General features: G+C 34.5%; 1 protein-coding gene across 1 annotated transcript in view; it reads right to left on the bottom strand.

Moving 5' to 3' along the window:
• The window catches only part of LOC105254180 (nephrin), a gene marked incomplete at its 5' end in the record, with an annotated part of 114,378 nt that extends 89,711 nt beyond the window's left edge, over window positions 1-24,667 (bottom strand). The window contains one exon of the mRNA XM_011262693.3: window positions 24,538-24,667. Within this exon, the coding sequence (XP_011260995.1) occupies window positions 24,538-24,667 (130 nt within the window). The remainder of the gene's footprint in view (window positions 1-24,537) is intronic.
• Between the last annotated feature and the right edge of the window lie 3,281 nt (window positions 24,668-27,948).

Genomic DNA, 27,948 nt, shown 5'->3' with positions numbered 1-27,948 from the left:
CAATCATATATAATAAAGTTGTATTCCGAAGTCACATTTTTCAGAAATAAATTAAAAATATCCCTATACACTACTATACGCCCGCTTTATCCGCCTTATGACGCTCGTTATTCACAGCGACAGTCATTTTTCTTCGCAAACTCACAGAGGCAACCATAAATTAGCAATAAATAATTTATGAGAATATATTTTTATAAATTATAGAAATTATATTTATAAATATAATTATAAATTATATAATAATTATAATTATAATATATGTCTATATTATGTGACAATAAATATACATATAATTTATATGGAAAAGTAATGTTTTTAATGCATGAAAAATAAAACTAGTCGGACAAGGAAAATTATTGATCAGATGCCGATGTTAATAGATTCAATTCTATGAATAAACAGATGTCGCATTCGCGAAATGAGTTGGTGCAATATATTATTTTATTAACAACTGCGTGCAGTGGAACACATATTACTATTAAAGCGTCTATCGAATATACGCGAGCGCGATAGTAAATATATTTATATATATAAGAAAATAATTAAAAGGATTATAACTTATAAAGCGAGCGAAAAAATGCGTCGCGATAAGAAAGTCAGCTGCCCGAAGTGCTGATACAGCCAGTATCACACGGCCAAGTCATCAAACAGAGGAAGAAATCACTCTCGAAATAGCGCTGAATTGCAATAAAATGCGAGGAAGTCTTCGGACTTCCTTCGCTTGCATTTTGATCACGCCACTTTAGAAATAACCAATGATTTTATTTGGTCATGCCACCGCGCGATCCTCCTCCGATAATCGTTCAGAACCGGAGGCGTTAAAAGCCACCGCCTAGAAGCGGCGGACAGTCACAAATCAGTTATCAAATAATTAACAAGTGCTCGAGTTAATTAACAAGACTAGCCGTTATCCTGAAAAAACAATTGTGCCCCACGCACACAACAATACAGTATGTATGTACTTTTTCGATTTTTAAAACTTTTATAGTTTTTTGCTTTTACTTACACTTCATTCAAAATTGCGGTTTATCTGTTTTGTTTTAATGTATTTAAATTATAATTAATATTTTATTACTTTATTTAAGTTATGTGATAAAACTGTTCTATTTTTCATGAAACTCGGAAAACGTAACAAATTATTAATACGCATTAAATAATAAAATATTTTTGTTGCTAATAAGTATTTTTTTGCTAATATTTATAAAACAAATATACATAATGTTAATAATTTTTTTAGATAATGTTTAATCCAAGAAATGTAGCAGTACTGCTATACACTGCACTGTATATGACTGGGGAATTCCCAGAAAGTCCTGTTACAACAGATGAAAATGAAACAAAAGACATGATGGAAAATATGCTTCGATCAATGTATGAAGAAGCGTTTGAAGTTTATGAAGAATCATCATTAGATTTTCAAAACGAATTTGATATACCTGAAGTAGAACCTGTAATTGATGAAGAAAGAGAAGAAGACACATATTTTGTAAAAGAAATTGAATGTGTTGCGGATTCTGTACCAATAGAATATAAAAGAAATGCAGTAGAGTTATGGAGAAGTGGAACAAAAAAGTCAAGAACTCTTGCATCTATAAGAAATAGATTTCGGAAAGTCACGTCATTACGTCAATTAAGAAGATGGGAGCAGCAAGTAAATCAAGGTGGCAACAGATTTGATAAACTGAAAGAAATTTCAACATATACGTTAAATAAATTCCATGAAGGTATTGAAAAGGGAATAATTATTCATGACATTGATATTGCTCGATGGGCTCTTCGCGCACAGAAGGAAGTAAATCTACTTGGGTTTACAGCATCATTATCATGGGTAAAAAGGTTTAAGCTTGCACATAATATCATATCTAGAAAAATTACAAAATTTATAACAAAAAAAAATTTAGCGTCAGACAAAGATTTAGAAGCACGAAGCAAGTCATTTATCGAAAATGTTAAATCTTCTATTATACAATATGGAATTGAAAATGTATATAATTCAGACCAAAGTGGATTTCAATTAGAATTTCATTCCGGTCGTTCACTATCACCTATTGGTATTAAAAAAGTAGAGCGCATAGTACAATCCATATCAGCAACTACACATAGTTATACTATACAACCTATTGTTTCAGCTGATGGTAGATTATTATCGCCTCTGTTTATTGTTTTAAAAGAACCTACTGGAACATTTGGTCCAATAGTAAAAGAAACAATGTTTAAAGATAATAATATCTTTGTCATGGCATCAAAATCTGGAAAATTAACATCGCATCATTTTGAGATCTGGATAAAAGAAGTGTTTTTTCCAAATGTTGGACCAAAATCAGTGTTATTATTAGATTCTTGGACTGGTCATTGTCCTGATATAATTCAAAGAAACAAACCAGATTTTATAGACAATATTAATTTGTTAACTATACCAGCTGGAGCAACGGGAAAAATACAACCTTTAGATGTATTCGGTTTTCGTTTATGGAAAAATTTTGTTAGACATTTTTCAGATACCATCATGCTTTTAGATCTTGACGTCAAGCTTCATTCAAGAAACAATATTTTAAAATTACAATCATTAACACATAATCAATTTTCATCACCAAGGTTTAAAAATTTATTCAAATATGCATGGTATAAAAGTGGTTATTTAGAAAAGAAACCAGAAGAATTTGATACACCAGTAGATTTTTGTTTCAAAACTAATTTAAAACCAACATGTGATATTTGCGGTGAAATTGCTGTAATTTCTTGCGCATGGTGTAAAAAATCCCTTTGTATAAATCATTTCTTTCATGATCATCATCTTTGTAACCGATATCAACCATGAATATTTGTTATTCTTGTATGCAATAATTATGTACGGTATTTTATGTAATATTTCCATATACATATATATAATGACTTCGGAATACAACTTTATTATATATGATTGAATTTGTCGTTAAATGAGCTATAAGTTTTGTTATGAGACAAATTTAAAAATTTTCAAACATTAAAAGGGAGGGGGGGGATTTCGAAAAATATGACATTTTCGACAAATCTGATTACATGATTTTGAAGTACATTAAAGACCATAAAACTTTTATTTGAAACTTTTGTTTATATCTCTTATCGCTTCGACGGTATCCGCTGAGAAATGAAAAAATCGATTTTTTTCAAGAAGGTGTTTCACCCCCTTAACGGCCGACTCAGCACTTATAAAAAAATACGTGTCTCCTATTTTGATCTAGACTACAACATATTCAAAGCTCATTAAAATCGGAGGGGGACACTTCCGACCCTTTCCTTGTTAGAAAACCTTTGTCCTAGAAAACTGCAAAGAGTCCGTAAACGACCGGGAACTTTCGAATTATGGCGTATGTACACATACCACGCTTGTACGTGTTTCTTCCAAGCTTTCGAGTACGAAAACCGTGATTGTGTGTAGAGGAACGAACGTCGCCAGGATCTCCACCTATCGTCTCCGCTTTATCCCACATTGTCCTCGACGATCGTTAAGCTGCCACTCCCCGGCCACATTAACACGTCGACTTCGGTCCCGTCATCAACCCGTGGATCTACGACGAGTTGATACGTCTCCGGACCCGTTCTCGTCGTTCAGAACACTCGTAATCCTCGACAATGAGCGGCAGAACCGTGATCAACTCTTCATTGCTCTGTCCGGTTTGTAGACTAGAATTAATTCTCTGTCTCATCTCTCTCTCTTCCTTTCTCTCTTTTTCTTTCTTTATTAATAATCTGGTAATATACTGCAGAAATCAAGATTATATGAGAGCAAGTTTGTTAAATTTGTGTTAAAAATAAATTGTAAAGTATTAAAGAATCTTCGAAAATTTGTGTTAAAAATAAATTGTAATGTATTAAAGAATCGCTTATTTTAATTTATGCTAAATATATAGCTTTTTTAAAAATCAATAAATTTTTTTCAACGAAATTATCTAAAATTTCTTAATAGTTGTATATTTGAAATATATTTATAATTTTACGATTTATGTACCACATTAATTAAAATTGCATGGTATAACTTCGTCGATAATTTTTCGAAAGAAATTCCAAGCAAAAGGAAAATATTAAAGAATTTCTAAAAACTTATAAATTATTAGATCATATAAAATATATAGCTATCTCAAAAACTAATAAATATTTTTAAATAAAATAATTCTTCAGGATTTTTTAATAGCTGTGGATTTAAAATTCAAACTTCTCTCATTTTTTTTACATAAATTTGATTTTGAGAGCTTTTAATATTTTAATTTTCAGTTATTTTTAAATGTATCTATTTATAAAAATTCACTAATTTAAAAAAATTTCGTTTTTACTAGATCAATTGCTTATCACATTTCCTTTTCCATCTTTTCTTGCCCTCTTGGATAGATACATATTAATAATCTGAAAATTGAGAAACCCTCGATGCTAAACATGTTAATTGATAATGAAACCTTATATAGTGAATCGGGCAATAATAGTGCACGATAGCAAGCTCTGGTTACTTGTATCGCTATTAATCGACCAGGTTTCTGTTTGCATTATTGGAATATATGATTATATTGTATATTATATGTGTATGTATGTAAAATAATCTAACATAGGACAACATTAAATTATTAGAGTGGAAAAATATCTCTATTATCTCCCCTATAGTTATATCGCTTCTCCCAATTCTCCTCTTCACTGATGGATCAATCATTATAATTATTTTCATTGACTATTTGCGCATATTATTAGCAGAAATAATAGACGCTCGAAAATATTGAGTATCTCTTTTCCAATTGATTTTAGTTTCCGATTCGACTGATATAAACATAAATTGGCATTTGATCCGCTGGGGGCTCGGGGTAGTTTCAATCAATATATATTTCCGCTGAAAAATATTCGGAATATCAATCCCGTTTCATCGGGATTATGACTGGCATGTTCGAAATAATCGGTTTGCTCGACTTTAATTTATACTAATAGCGGATCAGCGTTGAAGCTCAAAACCTGTTATATCGCGGATGTTGTCGCGTTTATCTCACGGCGTTTACCTGTTGCCGGAAAATGCGCGTGTTCAGTTAGTCACCGCGGAAATTAGCCCGAATTATCACAAAGCAACAGCCGGGAACGAGAAGTAAAGGCATGATTATTCGTTGCTGTGACCAATGGCGATGTTATGATCCCGCGGGTTTCTTCTCCAAGTTCGCAATTATTCAAGAGGACGAGGAGGAGGCGCCAAGAGGGAAGAACGAGGGTAGCTCTTTTGATCGCATTCGGTACCGAGCCTTTAATTTCGCGTGCGAATGGAAAGGGAATAACCTGGCAACTTTCTCTCTCTCTCTCTCTCTCTCTCTCTCTCTCTCTCTCTCTCTCTCTTCGTTTCGCTCTCTACTCGACCACCTCTATCCACTTGCATGCCTAATACGATGGTTGGTAATTAACTCGCAAATTACGAGACTGTGGCGTTGGAACTTTCCGCGGTTCCAAGTAGACTCGAATACCGTAGGTTTCTAACTAGGAAATAGGAAGAAGGAGAGTAATAAGAGAGAGAAAGCCTTTAAAGACAGATGCTTGTGATCGAATACCCAAAGAATTTTGTGTCAAAAACGGCCTAAAGTATTTTCCGTGATTACGTAAGCCCAACCTGGCGTAAGATCGTCTGTCCTACGGACGGAGAAATGTAGTAAGGGAGAAAAAGGGGAAGAAGAAAGATGCCTATTGGATCGTGTCGATAATATGCCCTGAAAAATTAGTCCAAAATATTGACATATCTTTTATTACAAATAAAGTATGAAATAAATATATTTAAAAGTGGGTGCATCACATTATAATAGCGCGTTTCTTTGTCTAGTCTCGTGTGAATTCGATGACTCGTGTGATGACGATGATGAATACGAAGCATTGAATTCATGTCGATTTACTCAGGAAGAATGACACATGGTCGAGAGCGCAACCCCTTTCACAACATCCACTCTCTAAAAGTGAATCAGTGAAAATATCACTAATTTAAACAGTAAAATAAAATTTCACTGAGAATCAGTGAGTATTTTACTGATTTTCAGTGGAAACGCTTATTTTTTTGTTATTTTATCTTATATCTCACTGATTATGGTCAGTTAAAATACAATTCACTGTAAAATCAATAAATTTCACTGTAAAACCAGTAATTGCTAGTTCGTTCATTTACCGCTACGATCGCTATCTCTCTCGTATTTAATTTTAATTATAAGAATTATATAAAGTTTGCAAAGAGCAACATTTAAAATTAGAAGTTACTTCGATTTAATGCCTGATACAATCTCATAGAGAGGCTTCAGATATTAAATCGATCTTTATAAGTCGGACAAATAAATGTCTAGCGACTTAATGAAAATTATTTGTTCGTTATCTATTTAAAATAACAAGTTCAATATGCATGTAATAAATAAAATAAACTTTTTAATATAATAAATATTTAGTAAATATAAATAAAATTTTTAATTTTATATGAAATAGATAGAGAGATGAATTATAGTTTAATATTACCGAGAATAACGAAAGAAATATTACTGATATTGAGAAATATTACTGATTGAAACAGTCAAAATTATTAACTGATTCTTTCAATAAAATATCACTGATTTACAGTGCTGTACTTATAACTGCTATAATTAGTGACTATTTATTGTTTTTCAGTGATAATACACTGATTTCTTTTAGAGAGCAGAAATCGATGGCATAATACAAGGATAATACAAGGATAGTGGCCAACCGCATTTTCATTCGTCTTAATTATCACGAACAACTTTTTTCACCACCAATATTTTCTCTTTTCCGGAAATTTTACGACGGCGCGTTTCTATTTCAAGAACGAGAATTATTTCGAAGTTAACAGACAATGAGTCGAGAATGGCCGTCAAATATTCACGTGTATTCGAATTAAGCGTTCGTACGAAAATCGGCCACGATATCAGTACGATTAAACTTTTACCGCGCCGCAAACTTTATTCGCGCGTACCGCTTTCCCACTTGAAGTGGGAGATAATAATCGAAACTTTTGGTGGAAAATTCTCATGAGCTTTCGATGACGAGCAGTCGTTCGCGAAAGTTCGTAATAAGCCTCGATCCTGCGATCTTAAAGATTCCCGGTTTCATTTCAGTCGCGCGCAATTTCGGTTTAAAGAGAACCGACATTGGGGGATAATGTCGGCGGCGGTACGGGCAATGGATGGCGATAGGGGGATGGTAGGGCGAGAGGGGAACGGGGGAGAAGCGCCACTCGTAACAAACAAGGCGTACCGTAGAGACAAGAGCATTGTCCCTCGACTGTATGCAACTAACCCGCGGTATAATGTACTCCCACCCCATCCTCTTTGGCGTCGCGCGAAACCAGGGGGGGAGGCGCGGAGGGGGAGGAGGATGTACCTTACGCTCGCAACTAGCGTACTACAGATCCAGAGGCGCCGTTACCTTCTATTATACCGTTCCTATACCGGGTAGCGTCGCTGTGCGAAACAACCGACTAAATGAAGACACATTGCTTTCATTATGAACTACCTAGTATACGGCTGACGCCGCACAGCCGACCCTTCCCGTCCTCTCGGGCCTTACCTACGATTATCTCTAGGAATAAGCTAGTCGGTAGATGCATAAACTCTTCTTGTTAGAATACATCTCGAGAAGCGCCCTTTCGTACTTTTCGCACAATGATTCCTAATTCGCGACGAAAATTTGAAGGTGCATGTTTAAACAAGAGTCCAAATTAGTCAATCGAATAGTCAAATCTTTGAAGAGTTTATTTTTTCTTAATGTAATCATGAATCTGATGGCATAATTTGATATGCAGAAATAATGAGGATTCTCAATAAAAATTTAAATAAATGATTAGCTTTCTCAAATAACACAAGTAATAAGATCATGTCTCTTTGACAACATGTAAATAAAAAAATTATGAAATAAATTTAGGGTGCATGTTTAAAGAGTCCAAATTAGTGAAATCTTTGAAGAATTTATTTTTTTTAATGTAATCAGAATCTGTTGACATAATATGATATGCAGAAATAATGAGGATTCTCAAAAGTTTAAATAAATGATTAACTTTCTCAAATAACACAAATAATAAGATCATGTCTCTTTGACAACATGTAAATAAAAAAATTATGAAATAAATTTAGACTGCATGTTTAAAGAGTCCAAATTAGTGAAATCTTTGAAGAATTTATTTTTTCTTAATGTAATTAGAATCTGATGGCATAATTTGATATGCAGAAATAATGAGGATTCTCAATAAAATTTTAAATAAATGATTAACTTTCTCAAATAACAGAAGTAATAAGATCATGTCTCTTTGACAACATGTAAATAAAAAAATTATGAAATAAATTTAGGGTGCATGTTTAAAGAGTCCAAATTAGTCAAATCTTTGAAGAATTTATTTTTTTTAAATGTAATCAGAATCTGCTGACATAATTTGATATGCAGAAATAATAAGGATTCTCAATAAAAGTTTAAATAAATGATTAACTTTCTCAAATAACACAAGTAATAAAATCATGTCTCTTTGACAATATGTAAATAAAAAAATTATGAAATAATTTTAGGGTGCATGTTTAAACAAGAGTCCAAATTAGTCAATCGAATAGTCAAATCTTTGAAGAATTTTTTTCTTAATGTAATCAGAATCTGATGACATAATTTGATATGCAGAAATAATGAGGATTCTCAATAAAAGTTTAAATAAATAATTAGCTTCCTCAAATAACACAAGTAATAAGATCATGTCTCTTTGAGAACATGTAAATAAAAAAATTGTGAAATAATTTTCATTAACATATCTACATTTCTTTTTACATATAAAATTATTAAAATACGCTATAAGTGATATCCTCATATTTTCTCTCATCTATGGGTAGCGGAATAATGTGGATACTAGTGGAAGCTAAGCAGAGACACTGTGTATGTATAACGGCTGAAAAAGTACGTGCAAAGTACACATCAAAACCCCGACAAAACCGCGAGCTGTCAGGAACATCGGACGTTTTCGTGGACTCTTCCCCTCCCTTCCCCCACTCTCTCTCTCTCTCTCTGTCTCTCTTCTCATCGCGGGGCGTACGCGTTTCTTGTTACTGTCGTTATCAGCAGCTACCCTCCATCGGTCTGGCATTCGCGGGTGCAGCGGCGAATTATGGTTCGTCAAATATAAACCCGCGGGGCGTCCGTTTCCGCGCAACGTCGCCCCCCCCCTGCGGGGGAGGAGCGATTTATTAAGGGACAAAAACGGGCCTTTAAGAAACGTTCGTGCGGACATGAGGAATGAAACGAGATGCCGCTACTAAAAGACATTTGTCTTATTCAAATGGCAGCGAGAAGGGGAGGAAGAAGTTGAGGAAGAAACGCGAGATACGAGAGCGAGATGCTCGCGATGAGGAGATTGTAGGTAGAATGTGAAACACAGACAGCACATCTTCTCCTCCCCCTCCCTCCCCCCTCCTCCGCCCTCATCCATTTTCTTCTGCCCTCTCCCCCCTTTCAGCTCCCTTTTCGTTCCCTCGCGCGATATCCGCCTTCTCGTCCACCATTTCACCACCCGTCTCCTCTCACCCCTTCTGTCGTCGTCCCGTTGTCCTCCCGGCGAACTCGTCGCTTACAAGCTCACCGCTGGGACCGACTCTGCAGTTTCCACTGTTTTTCACGTAATTAGAAGCCGGATAATTTATTTAACAACGCTCGACGCGCGGTCGCGCAACTTTTATTGTTTCGTGACTCCCGGCGGGTCGACGACGGACCGGGGCTTCAGGACGCAAGAAAACTAGATTGCAACGTGGATGCCACGTTGCTTGGCGCTGCGAAGCACCGCGAACCGCCCCTTTGACATTCACGGACTCATTCACTTTCGGGAAGGGATGGCGATTTAGATGCAGAGTCAACCTGGAAATGATTACTAGAGATACGACGATTACAATTGTGTAAATATCGCGCAGGTATAATGAGTATCTTGTTCTTTTCATTAGAGAAGTTATCAGTTGCAAAGAAATAAATTCCACAAACAATTTTATAATTACTTATTATAATAGATTGCCTAGAATGACGAGTCGTTTTTATCTTAGAAGAAATTATAAATGTTTAAATAAATTAATATAATTTTCAATTTTTTAAGGATGTTTTGGATGTACAATCCCAGCAAAAAGTAGCTGAAAATCAATATTGACGAATATATCCACTTTTGGTGTATTTTGAGTAAGAAATTGTGTGGAATATTATAATTTGATCTTAGCTATAGCGCAAAGATATATTTTTTATTTATTGCGTTTTTATTGAAATATTCCGAATTTTGTAATCGAAATGATTAACTTTTGGCAGAGAATTTTGCCTTGTGACAGATACATGGCTAACTTCATTGAATTATATTTAATATCTTCTTAACCAGTTAGTACTCGTATAATATTATTTGACTAAATATTTCCTCTGTATCTAAACTTTTGCAAATTTTAAACAAATTCTGAATATTATTTCCATGTGTTTTTGTCATTTGAATCGACGTGGTTATACGTTTCCCATAAGAACACATGTTAATTCGGTGCAAATTAAAATCCTTATAATTTGTGAACGCTTTAGTGAATCGATTTAAAAATTGTGCTGAAGATTCTAAACATATGTAAGGACGTTCTGTACAATTTTCATTAAATTCTCAATATTTTGAAAATAAATACAAAATATCCTTAAGATTATTATATAGCTATCGAAAAAATCATAGGCATTTAAAAGATTCTTTCAAATTGCATCAATACTGGTATTAAACGAACGGGTATTAATTATCATGCGTATATTAATTTTAATATTATTCAAAATATTCCAGACTTTCTGTTCAGATCGTTCCATTGCATTTTATTTGAAAATATAAATATTCACTATGTATCTCCTTGTTTAATCCCAGAGGCAGGACACGTTGCGCGACGTTCTTCATCGATTTGCTGCTATCTAGAGATTAGAGTTTTCTTCGAAGATAACCGCGACGTCTCATTTTTTTTGCAACTCATAGCTCCTGTCCATGAACCGATCCGAACGTCAGCGGGCTTAACGTCGCGCGTTGACAACATCGTGTCGCGTCGTTACGCTCTTCTCAACCGAGTGTTGCTCGTTAACCGGGCATAAAAATACGCGACATCGGTCCGCCGCGTGACGAGGAAGCTCGCGCTCGATTTTCACTGTTTTTTTTTTTACATTTTGTTTTTTTCCCTTTATCAGTCACGAGTCCCGATTTTTCGACTAGAGTCGCTTCGCGCGACGCATGTTTTTTTTTTCTTATAAATATGCATGTCGTAACGCAGATGGATCCGGATGCCGTTGCATTAGGATTGGATGCCGTGCATTATCCCGCAAAATTGGGAGCGATTATTATTTGTCATATGTTGTCCACTTTTGCCATTCCTGGAATTCCTAGACAAACTATTAACCGGCGAGTATGATGCCTCGACTTGGACTTCTTTCGGACGTACGCTCGTTCTCTCTTGCCCTCCCATTCAGATTGCAACGATTACACTGCGTTTTCCGTGGCACAGCATAACGATTATACCGTCCTCCGACGTAATTCATAATTTCATTCTGCCACGCTTTATCTCGCGAACTATTTCGAGCAGCGATTACATATTTCGCTGTCGTGTACATCAGTGTGGTCCAGCGCGACTTTCGCGAAGCAGAAACCGTAATTGTGCTCGGCCAGACCTCCCGCGATAGCGCGACTTTCATTGCGCTTCGTAATTATCCGGAATGCGAATTGGCCGAGCGGTATGTGCGTCGTTCTACGCTAACTTCCTATAACTTTAACTGCTTTTGCGCGCGAAGCTTTCTCGCCGGCTCTCCTTCGACCGTTGACTTTTTCAGCTGGCGGCGTTTCCTTCTTTTTTTCGCCAATTCTCGCGAAATATGCAATGCGCGTCGCTCGTCAAAATCGCGAAGCCAAAATGAATAATCGCGTTAGATGATATCAATGCGTCGAGAAATTACCATCCGTCACCGTCGATATTTTGTGAGAAATTTTCCTGACAAGGATTTTTTACCCATTACGCGCGGCGCATTTTATCAAAGGCTTTCAATGGTAAATTCAATCAAAATTCGTCGAACCGAAATGACAGCTTCCGTGCGTGTACGAACGACTAGACGGACTGGTGGTCCGTAGATGGACAAGCATGGTCCAGCTAATAGCAGTTACGAGAGCAGTCCGTGTAGCGAGTCTGAAAAAACGTGATGAGACTACCAAACGACGTTAGAGGAAGAGTTAGATTCGAAGTTACATTTGGAAATATCGACAGGACGGACAGAGTTTCGAAAGTCCGAGAGTTTGAGTGTTCAATTAAACAACGGTTTTGTCAGTGATGATACAACACACGTATCGGACAAAATTGCGCGGAGATATATAATTCCATTATCTTATTCGTTATCTATTATTATCTACGGTATTATCTTATACTAGTATCTTTGAATACACAGGCCTGCAAAAAAGGGGGTCAAAATTTCTTTTTAATATGCAAAAGTGATTTTTGACGTAATTTTGTGCGCTGAATCCGAATCTGGCTGCCGAATTTGCGTAGCACGTCAGGTTTTTGAGTTATTTGTAGTTGAATAGCCCAAAAATCGCTATTTTGGCTAATTTCATGAATTTATTGTAAATAAACCAAATTTTTTGAAATATTTCTGTCAATGGCATCGTATAGTACTCACCTTCATCTTTCGAATCCACTTTCGATTACCGCCGCACGATTTTTTTTTCGCTCAGATATACAAGTCATAAGACTGGTCATGCATAGGAATCTAATAAGCCATTCTAAATCAATCGTGCCACCTCTTTATTTCACTACGAATCAAAATTAGGATAAAAATATACATTTTTAAACCTTCTATCACCTTTGGAAATTAAAAATAGCGCATCCAATATGGCGAATAGAATCGCAATAAAAAGGCATAAAATTTAGAAAAATTTATCAAAATGTGTAACAACTGTATTAAATATTTCTTTACAATACTTTTTTGAACAACCGAACCTGACATATGTCAGCCTTTTCAACTTTCAAGATGGATCTACCATATTGATGTCTATATAAATTTTCTTTAACATAAATTTTCTTACAACGTCATACTTATATATCTCAGCGAAGAAAAATCGTGCGGCGATAATCGAAAGTGGATTTGAAAGGCGAAAGTGAGTATTATACGATGCCATTGACAGAAATATTTCAAAAAATTTGGTTTCCTCGCAATAAATTCATGAAATTGGCCAAAATAGCGATTTTTGAGCCATTCAATTACAAATTACTCAAAAACGTGATGTGCTACGCAAATTCGGCGGCCAGATTCGAATTCAGCTCACAAACTTACGTCGGAAATCACTATTGCATCTTAAAAAGAAAAACCTCGCAGGCCTGTGTTATCATTTTTTTAAAGTTGAAGCTTGAAATGTCAGACGAATTATAAAATATGTTTCTTTCTTTGAGTGTTTAATTAATGCGATTGAAGTAAAATGCAAATGTTTACAAGTTTTTCTAGGTTCTTTAAATTTTTGTTTAAAAACAACATCTTTCATTCGCTTCGGTTTAATTAAAGCACTAAAGATAATTTAAATAAATGTATATTATAAAAAAGATTTTCTTTTTAGAGTTAATCCTAAAAGTCACATTTTTCACGATACTAATTTCTAGTGTGATTCAGGTCGATCTTGCAATTATCTTTAACTGGGTCTTATACGGGGAGAAGCAAACATTGCTCGGTGTGGTCCGATCAATACGCTTAAAGACTTAAGTCTTACATTTTGCATTGTCTAGTGGACTTAACTTCGCCCAAAGTCGACGTCTGACTCAACTCGCTATAGCATCACTGTGTTTGCCCGACTGCAAATTCTCGGCCCCACCTACATCTACTGAAACCTTTACAAAAGCACACATACACACATACGTACCTAAAATACACATGAATTATACAAACACACAATGTTTGTACAAAGACGAGAAAGATCGCGCGAAAATGACAAGGAAATACGATGTTACATTCCCCTTTTTTATAGCTTCATTTGTGTTTTCGTGCGATATACTGTCATGCGTCGAACAAGTCATAGTCATTTTAGTTAAATATTTTACTTTTTACGAATTATTTCACACAGATAATTTAGACGTCAACCTTCTTCTAACTTCTACATTGAAACATTAACTGATACTAATTATAAGATTAAAACAATACACGGTTTATTCTTATCTGTATTTCCGAAACTTGATCAATCGGTAGCATAATTTTCAGATCTTTATACAGAAATAGATATATAATTTATTTTTGTTTTATATAATTTATTTTTATTATATATATATTTTTATTATATATTATATATTTTATATAATTATTTTATACAATTTATTTTCATTATATATTATTTTTATTATATATTATATATTATTATTTATTATATATAATTTATTTTTATTATATATATAATTTATTGTTAGATATATATTGATTTTTATCGAGAAACAGATATATAATTCCGAAGAGTTTTAATTTTAAAAAAATGTATAGGTATGCTCGAAAGAAAATTCACATTAGTAATACTTATTAATGTTATAATTATAATATTGAGTGGAAAGAGAAAAAAACATGTAAATAGAAATGTCATTAAATTTAATCAATCGGCAGCATAGTTTTCAGATCTTTATACAGAAATAAATATATAATTTATTTTTATTTTATATAATTTATTTTATTATATAATTTATTGTTAAATATATATTTATTTTTATCGAGAAACAGATATATAATTCCGAACAGTTTTAATTTTAAAAAATGTATAGGTATGCTCGAAAGAAAATTCACATTAGTAATAATTATTAATGTTATAATTATAATATTGAGTGGAAAGAGAAAAAAACATGTAAATAGAAATGTCATTAAATTTAATCAATCGGCAGCATAGTTTTCAGATCTTTATACAGAAATAGATATATAATTTATTTTTATTTTATATAATTTATTTTATTATATAATTTATTTTTAGATTTATATTTATTTTTATCGAGAAACAGATATATAATTCCGAAGAGTTTTAATTTTAAAAAAATGTATAGGTATGCTCGAAAGAAAATTCACATTAGTAATAATTATTAATGTTATAATTATAATATTGAGTGGAAAGAGAAAAAAACATGTAAATAGAAATGTCCATATCTCCTTAAATATTCCGTAAATAATCATAATGAACCTTTAATGTCAGTATTAACTCTCGATACGTTTCATTACGTTTATTTCCTCTTTTCAGACGCACACAAGGAACATTATATATGCGGCGCTCCACCAATTGGCTCCCGCGCTAAAACGCGTTCCGAAATTTTTGCTCGACCTCCGCACGGGAACGTGCAAGCGAGTCGCTAAGTAAAAAAATAACAGACATCTCGTTTTGCATGTAACATTTTGCAGCGCACAAGCGGAGTGTGGCAACCGCAACTCTTATGCAATATTTATACCGCGGGAGAGTCATTACATGTACGTCTTCCGTTTGCGATCCCTCTTTCCTCGATCGCGCGACTACAACGTACTTTGTTTCTATTTTCGAATATTCAGGTGTGTACGATCGCATCGTGCAACGGCTGAGGAACAAGATCGGCGATAATTGCCGCTGAAATAGTAATGCAAATGTGCGATAGATTAGCATGTTGGCGTACACCGGTCGGGTGAGAACTGACGCTTCTTTCCCGAACGAATTTGCACGATAGAGGAAGTATAATGGCTTTCCGATATTTATAAGAGAGAGCTCGTGAGGGAGATATCGCTTGAGAAATCTCGATTTTTAATCGCAACGAATTATAACGTGTCCCGTGCGTAAATTCTTCAGGAGGGTATCGATATTTTTCTTTTGTTTTGGAAAGAGAGCGCGACCACCCTCAAACTCTTCAGATTAACTTCCATCTTGAATATTAATGTTACGTCTCATAAACGCCGTCCACAGTAAACTTTTCCATAAATCATCTCGAGAGCAACTGGAAGAGGTATATAAAGTGAAGAAATATTTAGTGAGTTTACTTCATGAATAGTAATCGCAACTTTAAAAATATATCCTGCTCCGTCAGGCGGAGACGTGATTATAAAGATGAAAATGTAAATGTAACATTGACGTCATCTCGACGCTTCTAAAGTAACTACCAAGTTGATACCACCTGTGATTACGGGATACCTAACGAAGCGCATCTCGTAATAACGCAAAATGCAACGATCGTCGCGTATACGAGTGCGCGCATATAGGAGATTTGACGTTAATGAAAACGCTCGCGTACACCAATTCAACTTCAAATTGAATTCGTTTATGATATTTCGTGACTTTACAGAGAACGATGCAACAACGAAAATACGACAAAGAGCTGCAGCTCCGGCTACAGGGAAATAGCCGACGTGAAATGAGGTTGGGACATCAGAAATTGGGATACAGCGCGCATGTATCTTCATTAAGCGGCGAAAAAATAGTAAGATATATACAGTGTGTCCCAAAAGTCCCGGACCGGTCGAATATTTCATAAACTATGCACTTTAGAAAGAAATGTTTCAGACGAAAGTTGTATGGCTTGAAGGAGGGCCATCAGATAGTGGCAATGATTTGACCTTGGAGAGTCATTTGAAGGTGACGTAAAAGTCACCTTCAATTTCTTAAATAGAACCCCCTATTTTTTATTACATATTCGTGTAGCTTATCTTGAGAGCTTTCCAAAATACTATAATTAAGTATTTCTTCATTGAATACTTTTCGAGTTATAAGGCTTAAAATCATTTCTTAATTTTGCATAAACCATAAAATATCTAGTAAAATATTTATTTTTCGATTATCTTACCTTAATACTTTTATGTACAAAATAATGAGAGGAATCAATTGGTGTAAAGCAAACACATAGTTGTTTTAAAAAAAAAATGTAATTGTTAATTGCAAATTACATATTTTTTTCTTAGATAATCGAAAAATGAATATTTTAGAAGATATTTTACGGTTTATGTAAAATTAAGAAATAATTTCAAGCCTCATAATTCGGGAAATACTTAATAAAAACTAACCTAATTATAGTGTTTTGGAATGCTCTCGACGTGAGCTATCAGAATATTTAATAAAAAATAGGGAGTTCCATTTAAGAAATTGACGGTGATCTTCACGTGACTTTGAAATGACTCTCCTATGTCAAATCATTATCTGATGGCCCTCTTCAAGCCATACAACTTTTGTCTGAAACATTTCTTTCTAAAGTGCATAGTTTATGAAATATTCGACCGGTCCGGGACTTTTGGGACACCCTTATACAAAATAATACACATGTAAAATCACCACTTATTCGATTGATGCTCTTCAACGGGGCATTTAATATTAACGATATTCTTTTATCGCGCAATTAAAAGTTTGAAAATTATGAAATTATTTCTTACTTTAATAAAAAGATTTTATTCGTAAGATTTCATAAAGCAAGGTATCCGTATAAAGGCTTAAAGTTTTCGGCTCTGCGGCACTTCAGAAGTTCAACCGCTGTACGGCGGTTTTCAGGAATTTTAATATAACATTAATAACGTCAATATATATTGACTTTACCAAAGCGGCGTTATAACAAGGTACTTAAAAGTTTGCGGGTTCCGAAACCGAATTTGGCGATTGCATAATACGAAACATACAATGCGAGATAAGCCGACTTTATGCCGAACGGACTTCAAACCTTTTATCAAATCATCAAATGGGAGGGAGGCGAGGGGAAGAAATCATGAAATTACATCAAGTAATAGTATAATATGAACGCGTAATAGCAATGCAGTGTATCATTAGTTTATTACTTATTTAATTTCATCAGGCGAGATTGCGTAACAACTTTCTTTAATCAATAGCAATTTGCTTCAATTATCGTTTCGTAAGCGACAATTTAATGCGTCACTTTCTTGAGGAATATAAAAACACCGAATTTGTGAAGATTATTTGTAATATTATCGATTCTCCTTTTTAATTAAATTCTATCTCACATTTTATTGATTTGTTGATATGTTAAAGTGAAACGATTGGCAAATTAGGTATTTATGGAAGCCAATAACAATTATTATGAAGACAATTTTCGAGATTAAAATAGGAAAAAATATTACTCACGCTCTCTTTTATTGTGTCAATTAAAATTTCAATTTCTCAAATTTTCAGAATTTGTGGCTCGTGAGAAATCTATATCAAAAGATAATAAGAAAGCTTTATCGAATATTACCAGGGAACTGAACTTTTCGCATTAAGCGAAAACGCGAATTTCATCAAAATATGACAGGCTGAAGTTGTATTTCTGAAGTTGTTTTTATTCGATCAACAGCTTTTGAGCAAGATTTTATGCCGCGACGAAACGGGAAATCGTTCTCAAATCGCGAATTTCATCTTAAATCGCGAGATTTTTTGCCTGATTTTCATATTATTTCGTCCATTTGAGCACATATTTAACAATAAATGCAGAAGGCATCAGCATTAAACTATAGTATAGTTCGCGACAGCGATTCGTTCTCCTTGCGGTGCCTTGTAAAATAATCGCTATCGATATCTCTCTCGACTCATATTTTTCATATATTCAGATTTTAGAAACAAAAAATTTATTTATTTAGTTTTCAATTTTAGTTTTGTTCAATGATAAAGGAGAAATTTAATAATCTATTTCCTTTTCTTCTACATTAAGATGTTAAATTCAAAGAAATCCTACTTTTTATTTTTCACAGTTGTGTTATTATTAATAAAAATCATTATAAAGAAATGTATGAAAGCCATTTCTCCTCTTCTTTATAACCACAAAATATATCTAATCTATGCACTACAGTTATGAGTAACCGAGATCGATAACACAGACCTGCGAGTTTTGTTTTTTAAGATGCAATAGTGATTTCCGACGTAATTTTGTGAGCTGAATTCGAATCTGGCCGCCGAATTTGCGTAGCACGTCACGTTTTTGAGTAATTTGTAATTGAATGGCTCAAAAATCGCTATTTTGGCCAATTTCATGAATTTATTGCGAGGAAACCAAATTTTTTGAAATATTTCTGCCAATGGCATCGTATAATACTCACTTTCGCCTTTCAAATCCACTTTCGATTACCGCTGCACGATTTTTTTTTGCTGAGATATATAAGTATGACGTTGTAAGAAAATTTATATAGACATCAATATGGTAGATCCATGATCTTGAAATTTGAAAAGACGGACATATGTCAAGTTCGGTTGGCCAAAAAAATATTATAAAGAAATGTCTAATACAGTTGTTACACATTTTGATAAATTTTTCTAAATTGTATGCCTTTTTATTGTGATTCTATTCGTCATATTGGATACGCCATTTTTAATTTCAAAAGGTGACAGAAGGTATTTAAAAATGTATATTTTTATCCTAATTTTGGAGGTGGCACGGTTGATTTAGAATGGCTTATTAAATCTCTATGCATGAGCCCTATGTAAACCCCTGCCCCAGTCTTATAACTTGTATATCTGAGCGAAAAAAATCGTGCGGCAGTAATCGAAAGTGGATTCGAAAGATGAAAATGAGTACTATACGATACCATTGACAGAAATATTTCAAAAAATTTGGTTTACTCAGAATAAATTTATGAAATTGGCCAAAATAGCGATTTTTGGGCTATTCAACTACAAATCACTCAAAAACCTGACGTGCTACGCAAATTCGGCGGCCAGATTCAGATTCAGCGCGCAAAATTACGTCAAAAATCACTATTGCATCTTAAAAAGAAATTTTGACCTCCTTTTTTGCAGGCCTGTGTAATTCGTTTCAACTAGAAAATAATGGAGAATCACGTAAAACGCGATAAAATGCGAAATTTTGGAATCGAATCGCAAAAAACAGTCAACATAAAACGCGAAAAGTTCAGTTCCCTGAATATTACCTATCGAGATCTGTCTTAATTCAAATATTTATGTTTCTAATATGTAAATTGACATTTGACATTAACGGTTAGTATCGTATGCGATTCACAGCCATAAATTCGGCGCTAAAAACCTGCGCTGAAGATAACCCACAATAATTCCATATTTCTTCCCACATAACACTTTCCTTCAGATCGATACGACGTACGGAGAGACGTACAATGTCATCGTAACCCGCGCGGTCGGATATATATTTATCGACTCGCGTCAATTTTACAATCTAACGTGATTTACGAGGCGGATCCACCCGCGACGTTTTCAATGCCGGACGAAAACCGTTATGGAGAAAATCGGTTACGTGACGAACAACGTACGTATCGCGACCGTGAAATATGATCGGCGTTTGTGACAAAGTAGCCCCCTTTAAATCGTGCCACCGATCGGTGCGATACACCATTATCTTGCGGAATGTCTTTCAATGGGTATACACCACCTTATATACACCAGCAAGTTTTTTCCCAATTTTTTCGCGTCTTCCTCTCTTTTTCTTCGAGCTTTGTAGCCCGCGATTCCTTCGTCTCGCGACTTTAGCAAAGTAGTTCCGGAAGGGACATTCGCGCGACAGAATTCATCGAGAACATCAGCATATCCGGCAGAGGATATAAACGATTTACGATTGTCGCCAAAGTTAACAGACAGAAGTATCGATGTTGCTTATGGCTTTATGTGCATTGTAATTCCCACGGCTGTCCCAACGCGCCGGTTTCCCATTAATCGATGCTACATTCGCATTACCTTAATGAAAAGAGCGACGAGATGTCAAACTGATTACCGCGAATTAACTTGATTGAGATCGCACCGTCTCTCAGTGGTCTATAAATTAATAAGCGACCGTACAGATCTCTGGAAGCTGCAATACCCGTTGCAGTCATCTGTCTATTTTAGGTCGTGCTAGTCATTTAACAGGACATTTTCTGATCCTTTCCCAATTTAGACGTGACAGACAGAAAGAGCAAAATTTTGTCCACCAAGTAATAATGAAATCGAAACAGACAGCTTCAATTATAGCTTATATAACTGTCAGTTTGAAAATCCGAGCGGAAAAAGATCACTCTTGATACCATAAAATTCCGAAATTTAATTTCTATATACATACATGCTCTAATCTGCGAATATATATACAAAATCTAATATTTTACAGCATCATCCTTTGTTTTCTTCTCTCCATTTATCTGTCCATTTCGTGTTTTATCTACATTTTCTCTCATGACGAAAGTTTCAAGATAAACTCCATAATTAAAATGTCTTATTAACCAACCATCTTTTTCATTTCTTTCTTCTTTAAATTTAAATAAGCAGATTTCGTCTGAAATTTCTGAGTTACATCTCTTAAAAGAAAAGATAAAAAAATACAAATTTTTTTCCTAAATAAAGATCTTTTCCCACATATGTAACATCTTTTCTTGTCCTTGAAGATTTTATCTGTCTATTTCATGTTTTATCTGCATTTTTCTCTCATGACGAAAGTTTCGAGATAAACCCCATAATTAAAATGTCTTATTAACCAATCAACTTTTTTATTTCTTTCTTCTTGAAATTTAAATAAGCAGATTTCGTCTTAAATTTCTGAGTTACATCTCTTAAAAGAAAAGATAAAGAAAAAATACAAATTTTTTTCCTAAATAAAGATCTTTTCCCACATATGTAACATCTTTTCTTGTCCTTGAAGATTTTATCTGTCTATTTCATGTTTTATCTACATTTTTCTCTCATGACGAAAGTTTCGAGATAAACTCCATAATTAAAATGTCTTATTAACCAATCATCTTTTTTATTTCTTTCTTCTTTAAATTTAAATAAGCAGATTTCGTCTTAAATTTCTGAGTTACATCTCTTAAAAGAAAAGATAAAGAAAAAATACAAATTTTTTTCCTAAATAAAGATCTTTTCCCACATATGTAACATCTTTTCTTGTCCTTGAAGTTTTCGATACACGCGATTCTGAGATGCGTGAAACACATAATCTGAGTTTATGTATTTCTTGTATTGTCGAAATCTGGAAAGCTTACGCGAAACGAGCAGTTCCGGCGCGTTCGTCTTGTCTGCAACTTTATTCGAGGGACAGACAGCCAATTGCGGAGAATGGAGAAATTTATCTGACGAGTGTGTGACTATGCCTGCCGATTTGATTGCGGTCAGCGTATCGAGGGAAACGTCAAACAAACGACCCGTCGCTTTTTCATTCGGACTTTCAATTCGACGTTGTGAATTGTGGCTCGCGATCCGACGATTTTATCTGGCTATCGCCGGCGTGTCAACGAACAATCTTTTACTAGTCCGGGACTCGTGCGAGTGCTTTCCCTCGCGCGATCCAAGAATAATATTTGCGACGAAAAATGTCCCTCCAACTGCTATTCTCGAGATTCGTCTTGAGGACTTGCGTACAGCACAAATGCGTTTCCGAATATTCACTTAAACTTATATTTGCTCCGTCATGTATTTACGTTTAGGCGTTCGGCGTAATATCAAAGACGCGGCAAAACTTTTCGGTACGAAACTTTCGAGATTGACCTAGGAAAGTTTAGGAAGTCCCAGTATAACCGATTTTCCCCCACCCCCTCCCTAACTCAGTTGCTATTTGTTTTATGCTAACATGGAGTTAATTACACCGATGCCGGAGTTGATGTTTGGGGTGCTTGATTATATTTCGCGAAACTGCGTTTAATTGCATTTTCATACGATTACGAGAAACTTGTTGTGATATTAAGGGGGGATTCTCAAGTAAACAGCTAAAAAAAGAAGCAGATTTTTGAAATTTTTTTTAAAGAAAGTATTTCGCCAAAATATCTCAAACTTTAGTAGTGTATTTTGGCGGCAACGGTGTGCAGTCTAGCATCCGCTGTAATAGTCTAAACTAGAAAAATAAAAATTATTTATTAATTATAGATCACTACGCATCGCTTGAACCTGATTGAGCAAGAAAGAAAACTAAATTGAAAAAAATAGCGATATTTGAAAAAAAAACTTGCAATTTTTCCATAAAAATGTTCATCTTTATTGTGAAATAAAAATTATTTACTTTAAAATTTATGTTAATTTTTGTGGTTCATTCGATGAAAAATGTATTTTCTACATGTAATATTGGAAGAAACCAATTGGTCAAATATTTTTTTAGTTATCCTGCCCACCGGTTTGAAAAAAAGTGCTTTTGAAAAAAACGCGTTTAAAGTTTTTGGTTATAAAAAGTAATACTTTTTAATACTTACAGCCCTAATCGACGATTTCAGGGCCATCTGTAGAATGGCCTTCCACATGTATTAGAACTGATTTAAGCAGAGAAAAAAAATCGATATTTTAATCCGCGTTTTAACATGAGAATCCTCCCTTAAGACGACGACTTTTCGGGATCCCAAGATTAATCTTTTTTTTTATCGTCCCAAACACAAGAACGATATATTAAAGAAGAATATTATCCCTTTCCTCATATGTTGCACATGATACATGGTATGTAAAAAGTTGGAAAATAAATGCGAGCCAAATTTTTCTGGCGTTTCTTGATAATGGCAGACCTACAATTTAAATTTCATTAGTCAGCCGACATAGATACGCCCCCGCTTAATACGCTCGCAATAATTCGGTCGGCGGAATGTTTGCGGAGAGAGGTCGTAAATATGAGAGTCACCCTTAGCCGGCCTCTCTTGGTTTGTATATTTTTTGCTCTCGCCTTCTCGGATTCGTGTGCTCGGTCGAGCTCACATTTTCGCAAAGGGGCCGGCTCGTATCGTGCTCAGCCATCGAGAAATCGACGGTTCGCTCGCGCAACACACGAAAGCGGCACCGCAACTCGATACACGCGAGTGTAGCACGCGTGTGAATATCGCTTACGTGGACCAGGCTTTGCGCGGGACTTCTTCCTATCGTCGCCCTTATCGTGACGTTTAACGAGCGCGGGTCACGGCTTGTATTATCCCAGGGTGGTTCGCTTTTTATGCGGCCGCGCCGCGGTGGTAACTTTAACCCCGATACGAGGAGGGACGAGGAGATAAGTGATAAAGGCGAATGCGAATGAGCGCAGCGCGAAGAAATAATTATCAATTAAATATAAAAAAGGAATAAAAAAAGCCGCAAAACTTTTTTATTACGCCAATTTCGTATAACCGCGCACCTTGCCCGCCTTACGTTCTGTATCTGGGGCGCTGGCATTATTTTTTATACGATTCTGTACGTGGCGGTAACTTTTAACCCCAATGCGGCAGGAAAAGATGAGTGATAAGAGTGGGCAAACGATGTGAAAAGGAAAGAAATAATTAATCATTATAGCATTGAATAAAACATCGCCTCTTTTGCTTTCCTGATATGTTCCCCTGCTTTTATTTTCGTCGTACATAGATATAGGTATTGGGTAAAAAGTTCGTATGTACTTTATTAAACTTTGATATTGCATTTTTGAGAATATGTCGAATTTAAATTTAAATAAATAAAATTAAATTAAAAATTTAAATTTCGATTAGTTTCAGAATATCGTTAAATCAGATTTAATGTTTTATGAAAAATTAACGCGAATCGAACCAGATAATATATCAGATACGGTGTAAACTATGACTTCATAGGTGTAGCCCCTGCATTTAACGATTCTTTGCATGTGATACGCTTCACTTGTAAGAGTTCTGCTGAATAACTATAAAAAGCAAGGATTAAGAGCTTACCTGTAGATCGGGATGACGTCACTCTTGTACCAGACGACTAGGATAGCGGAATCGTTGCGATGAGGTGGACGAATGTCGCATGGTAGCTCGGCCGTCCCTTCGAGAACCGCTGTTACAGACAATGGCGGCCCTATAACAGTAAAAATATTGATTTAGTAGCTGTCATCCGTAGTTTCCATTGATTTTACGATCGTAAAAATTTTGAAACGGAATAGCATGTTTAACTTTTTACTGCCCGCTATCAGCAATAACCTATAAAATATACATTATGTAATATATTATTAATATATGTATAATATTTATATAGAATTCTTTGAAATATTACGAGTCATTAAAATTTGATGAAAAATAATTAAATCTATTGCATAATCAATTGTGATAAATAAATTTGCCAGTAATAATAAATTTAATAATAAATTTATTATACAAAAATTTACCAGTAAGATATTAAGAGTTATAACTAATGTATATTCATATATTCGAAAATCAATATAACAATACTTTTATCAAATATACTTGATTCAATTTCAAATTTTTATTTCTGATAAACTTAGATTAATTCACAAATAAATAAAATATAAATTTGAGCACTTTTTAAAACAACCGAAGCAAGCATGTTTAGGTCAGTACAAGTTTCTATCAATAAAAGATTGTACTAATCTGAATATACTCGGATAAAATTTAAGAAATTTCTAAATTATTCGCAAATCATCATGTCCTATTATATTATATTTTATTCATGTTTTATTATATAAATTATCATCAAAATTTTTGATACCTAGATATAAGCAAAACTAGTTTAAAGAGCTCTGAAATTACTTTCGAACGCTGTAAAAAGAAAAAATTTTATTAATGGACAATATAATATATTTTCTCAACGTACGAACATTTACTGAATGATAACAATCGTATTGTCTTTCTACACGTCGATTGTTATTCTAACTCCCTTTTCGATGTTTCTCGTTAGAGTGGGTGAGTTTCTCCCCATTACGTCATACGCCAAAGCGTGTAGACAAAGTATGTAAACAAAGATGTGTATCTACTATTATATAAATGAGAATAATATTAGACATATTATACGCATTATTACTTACGTTTTATCTACTTCTTATTATCTTTTTATTACCGTAAATTAAAATTCGATTTTATGCAAATGACAAGCGATATTTTACTAGACATTATTTTCTGTCAACATGAATCTCAAAATCTCTTTCTTTTCTAGACGATTTTTATTTTTTAGAATTATAATATAACGTGCATACATAATAGTAATTAAAAAAATAATAGGGACAAACGTTAAAAGAGATTGATTTTATTTCATTGATCATTTCATTATCGCAAACGAGCAAAAATAAGTAAATGTTATTTTTTTTATGGATGTATAATATACAATGATTAGTTTGATGTTAGAAATTTACATCGCATGCAACGAATTTCATGTTCAATAAGAAATCTATGTTCGTCTTACCCTTCTATTGCGTTAGCAATAACTTTGAGTGGTTATTTCCGACGTAGGAAATCCGTTTTACTTATAAATAACAGAACTGACGCAGGTGCGACACGAAAGGTGATTGCATTTCGTAGATTTACCCGTCTTTTACCAAGAAACGTATACACGTTCGCGTATTACCACATATATAGCGCATAGATCGCATCTGCTTTCAACTTCAATAATTTTCTAAATTATGCTTTTACGTTTCGCAATACATGCGTACTTTACAATTTTAGAAAATTGACTATTGAGCTGAGGAAGAAAATGTTGAATAATTTATTCATAATTAAAGCACTGCGCTGGTGAATCAATTTTCGCAATATAGTTAAGATATTACTTATGTAATTAAGACTAACAGCTGCTTTAATTAAATGGGACATTGCCATAATTATTTTGCACTTGATGGAGATAAAATTAAATATTGGAGAAATAATAATGGTTGCAAAATCTCTTTCTCAATCCAATATATTAATTATATTCTGTTAATTATATCCTATAGTCTGCAAAAGGCGAAGAATATATTGCAGAAAAACCATTCCGTGATATATCGACGAAAATTCGTACTAATCTTCTATTAAAATGAATAACACAGGCCTGCAAAAAAGGAGGTCAACATTTTTTTTAAAGATGTAATAGTGATTTTTGACGTAATTTTGTGCGATGAATCCAAATCTGGCCGCCGAATTTGAGTAGCATGTCAGGTTTTTGAGTTATTTGTAGTTGAATAGCCCAAAAATCGCTATTTTGGCCAATTACATGAATTTATTGTGAGTAAATCAAATTTTTTTAAATATTTTTGTCAATTGTATCGTATAGTGCTCACCTTCATCTTTCGAATCCACTTTCGATTACCGCCGCGCGATTTTTTTTTGCTCAGATATACAAGTTGTAAGACTGGTCATGCATAGGGATTCAATAAGCCATTCTAAACCGTGCCACCTCTCTATCTCATTACGAATCAAAATTACGATAAAAATATACATTTTTAAATATCTTCTGTCACCTTTTGAAATTAAAAATGGCGCATCCAATATGGCGAATAGAATCACAATAAAAAGGCATAAAATTTAGAAAAATTTATCAAAATGTATAACAACTGTATTAGATATTTCTTTTTTGGCTAACCGAATCTGGCATATGTCAGTCTTTTTAAATTTCAAGATCATGGATCTACCATATCAATGTCTATATAAATTTTCTTTAACGTAAATTTTCTTACGACGTTATACTTATATATCTCAGCAAAAAAAATCGTGCGGCGGTAATCGAAAGTAAATTTGAAAGGCAAAAGTGAATATTATACGACGCCATTGGCAGAAATATTTCAAAAAATTTGGTTTCCCCGCAATAAATTCATGAAATTGGGCAAAATAGCGATTTCTGAGCCATTCAATTACAAATTACTTAAAAACATGACGTGCTACGCAAATTCGGCGATCAGATTCGGATTCAGCGCACAAAATTCCTAAAACCTCGCAGGCCTGTGTAATTGAATACTTCCGAGATAAAATGAGAAAAAAAAAAAACAAACTCAAGCGCGACGAAGATGTTGGCGTATGCAGAACACGAGGGGGATCACGTGACAATTTCGCGCTCCAGAAAGCGCGTCCGTTTCCAGTGGACTTCCCTCGGCATCGTCGGTTTGGGCCAGGTATTGAAGGATCGGCGAGAATATTTGCGGAGGAGATGGGGGCGAGCGACGCGGAAGAGGATGTCAGTGAGAACAACGCGCGCCGGAAAGCGGAAACGGGGATGCATATACGCCGGCTGTCCGAACGTATTAAAACTGAGCGAATCGCGGATGAATTTTCTTTCCAGTCTGTCAGCCATAGAGAAAGCGTCGATCCGTTCGCCCTCTTTTGCCCTGACGACGCTTGAATATTTCCAAATTCCTCTCTCGACTTTTCGACATGGTCGAT

Source organism: Camponotus floridanus, unplaced genomic scaffold (genome assembly GCF_003227725.1).
Source record: "Camponotus floridanus strain SB8 unplaced genomic scaffold, Cflo_v7.5 scaffold116, whole genome shotgun sequence".
Lineage (NCBI taxonomy): Eukaryota > Metazoa > Arthropoda > Insecta > Hymenoptera > Formicidae > Camponotus > Camponotus floridanus.
This window is presented reverse-complemented; position numbering and strand designations above follow the sequence as displayed.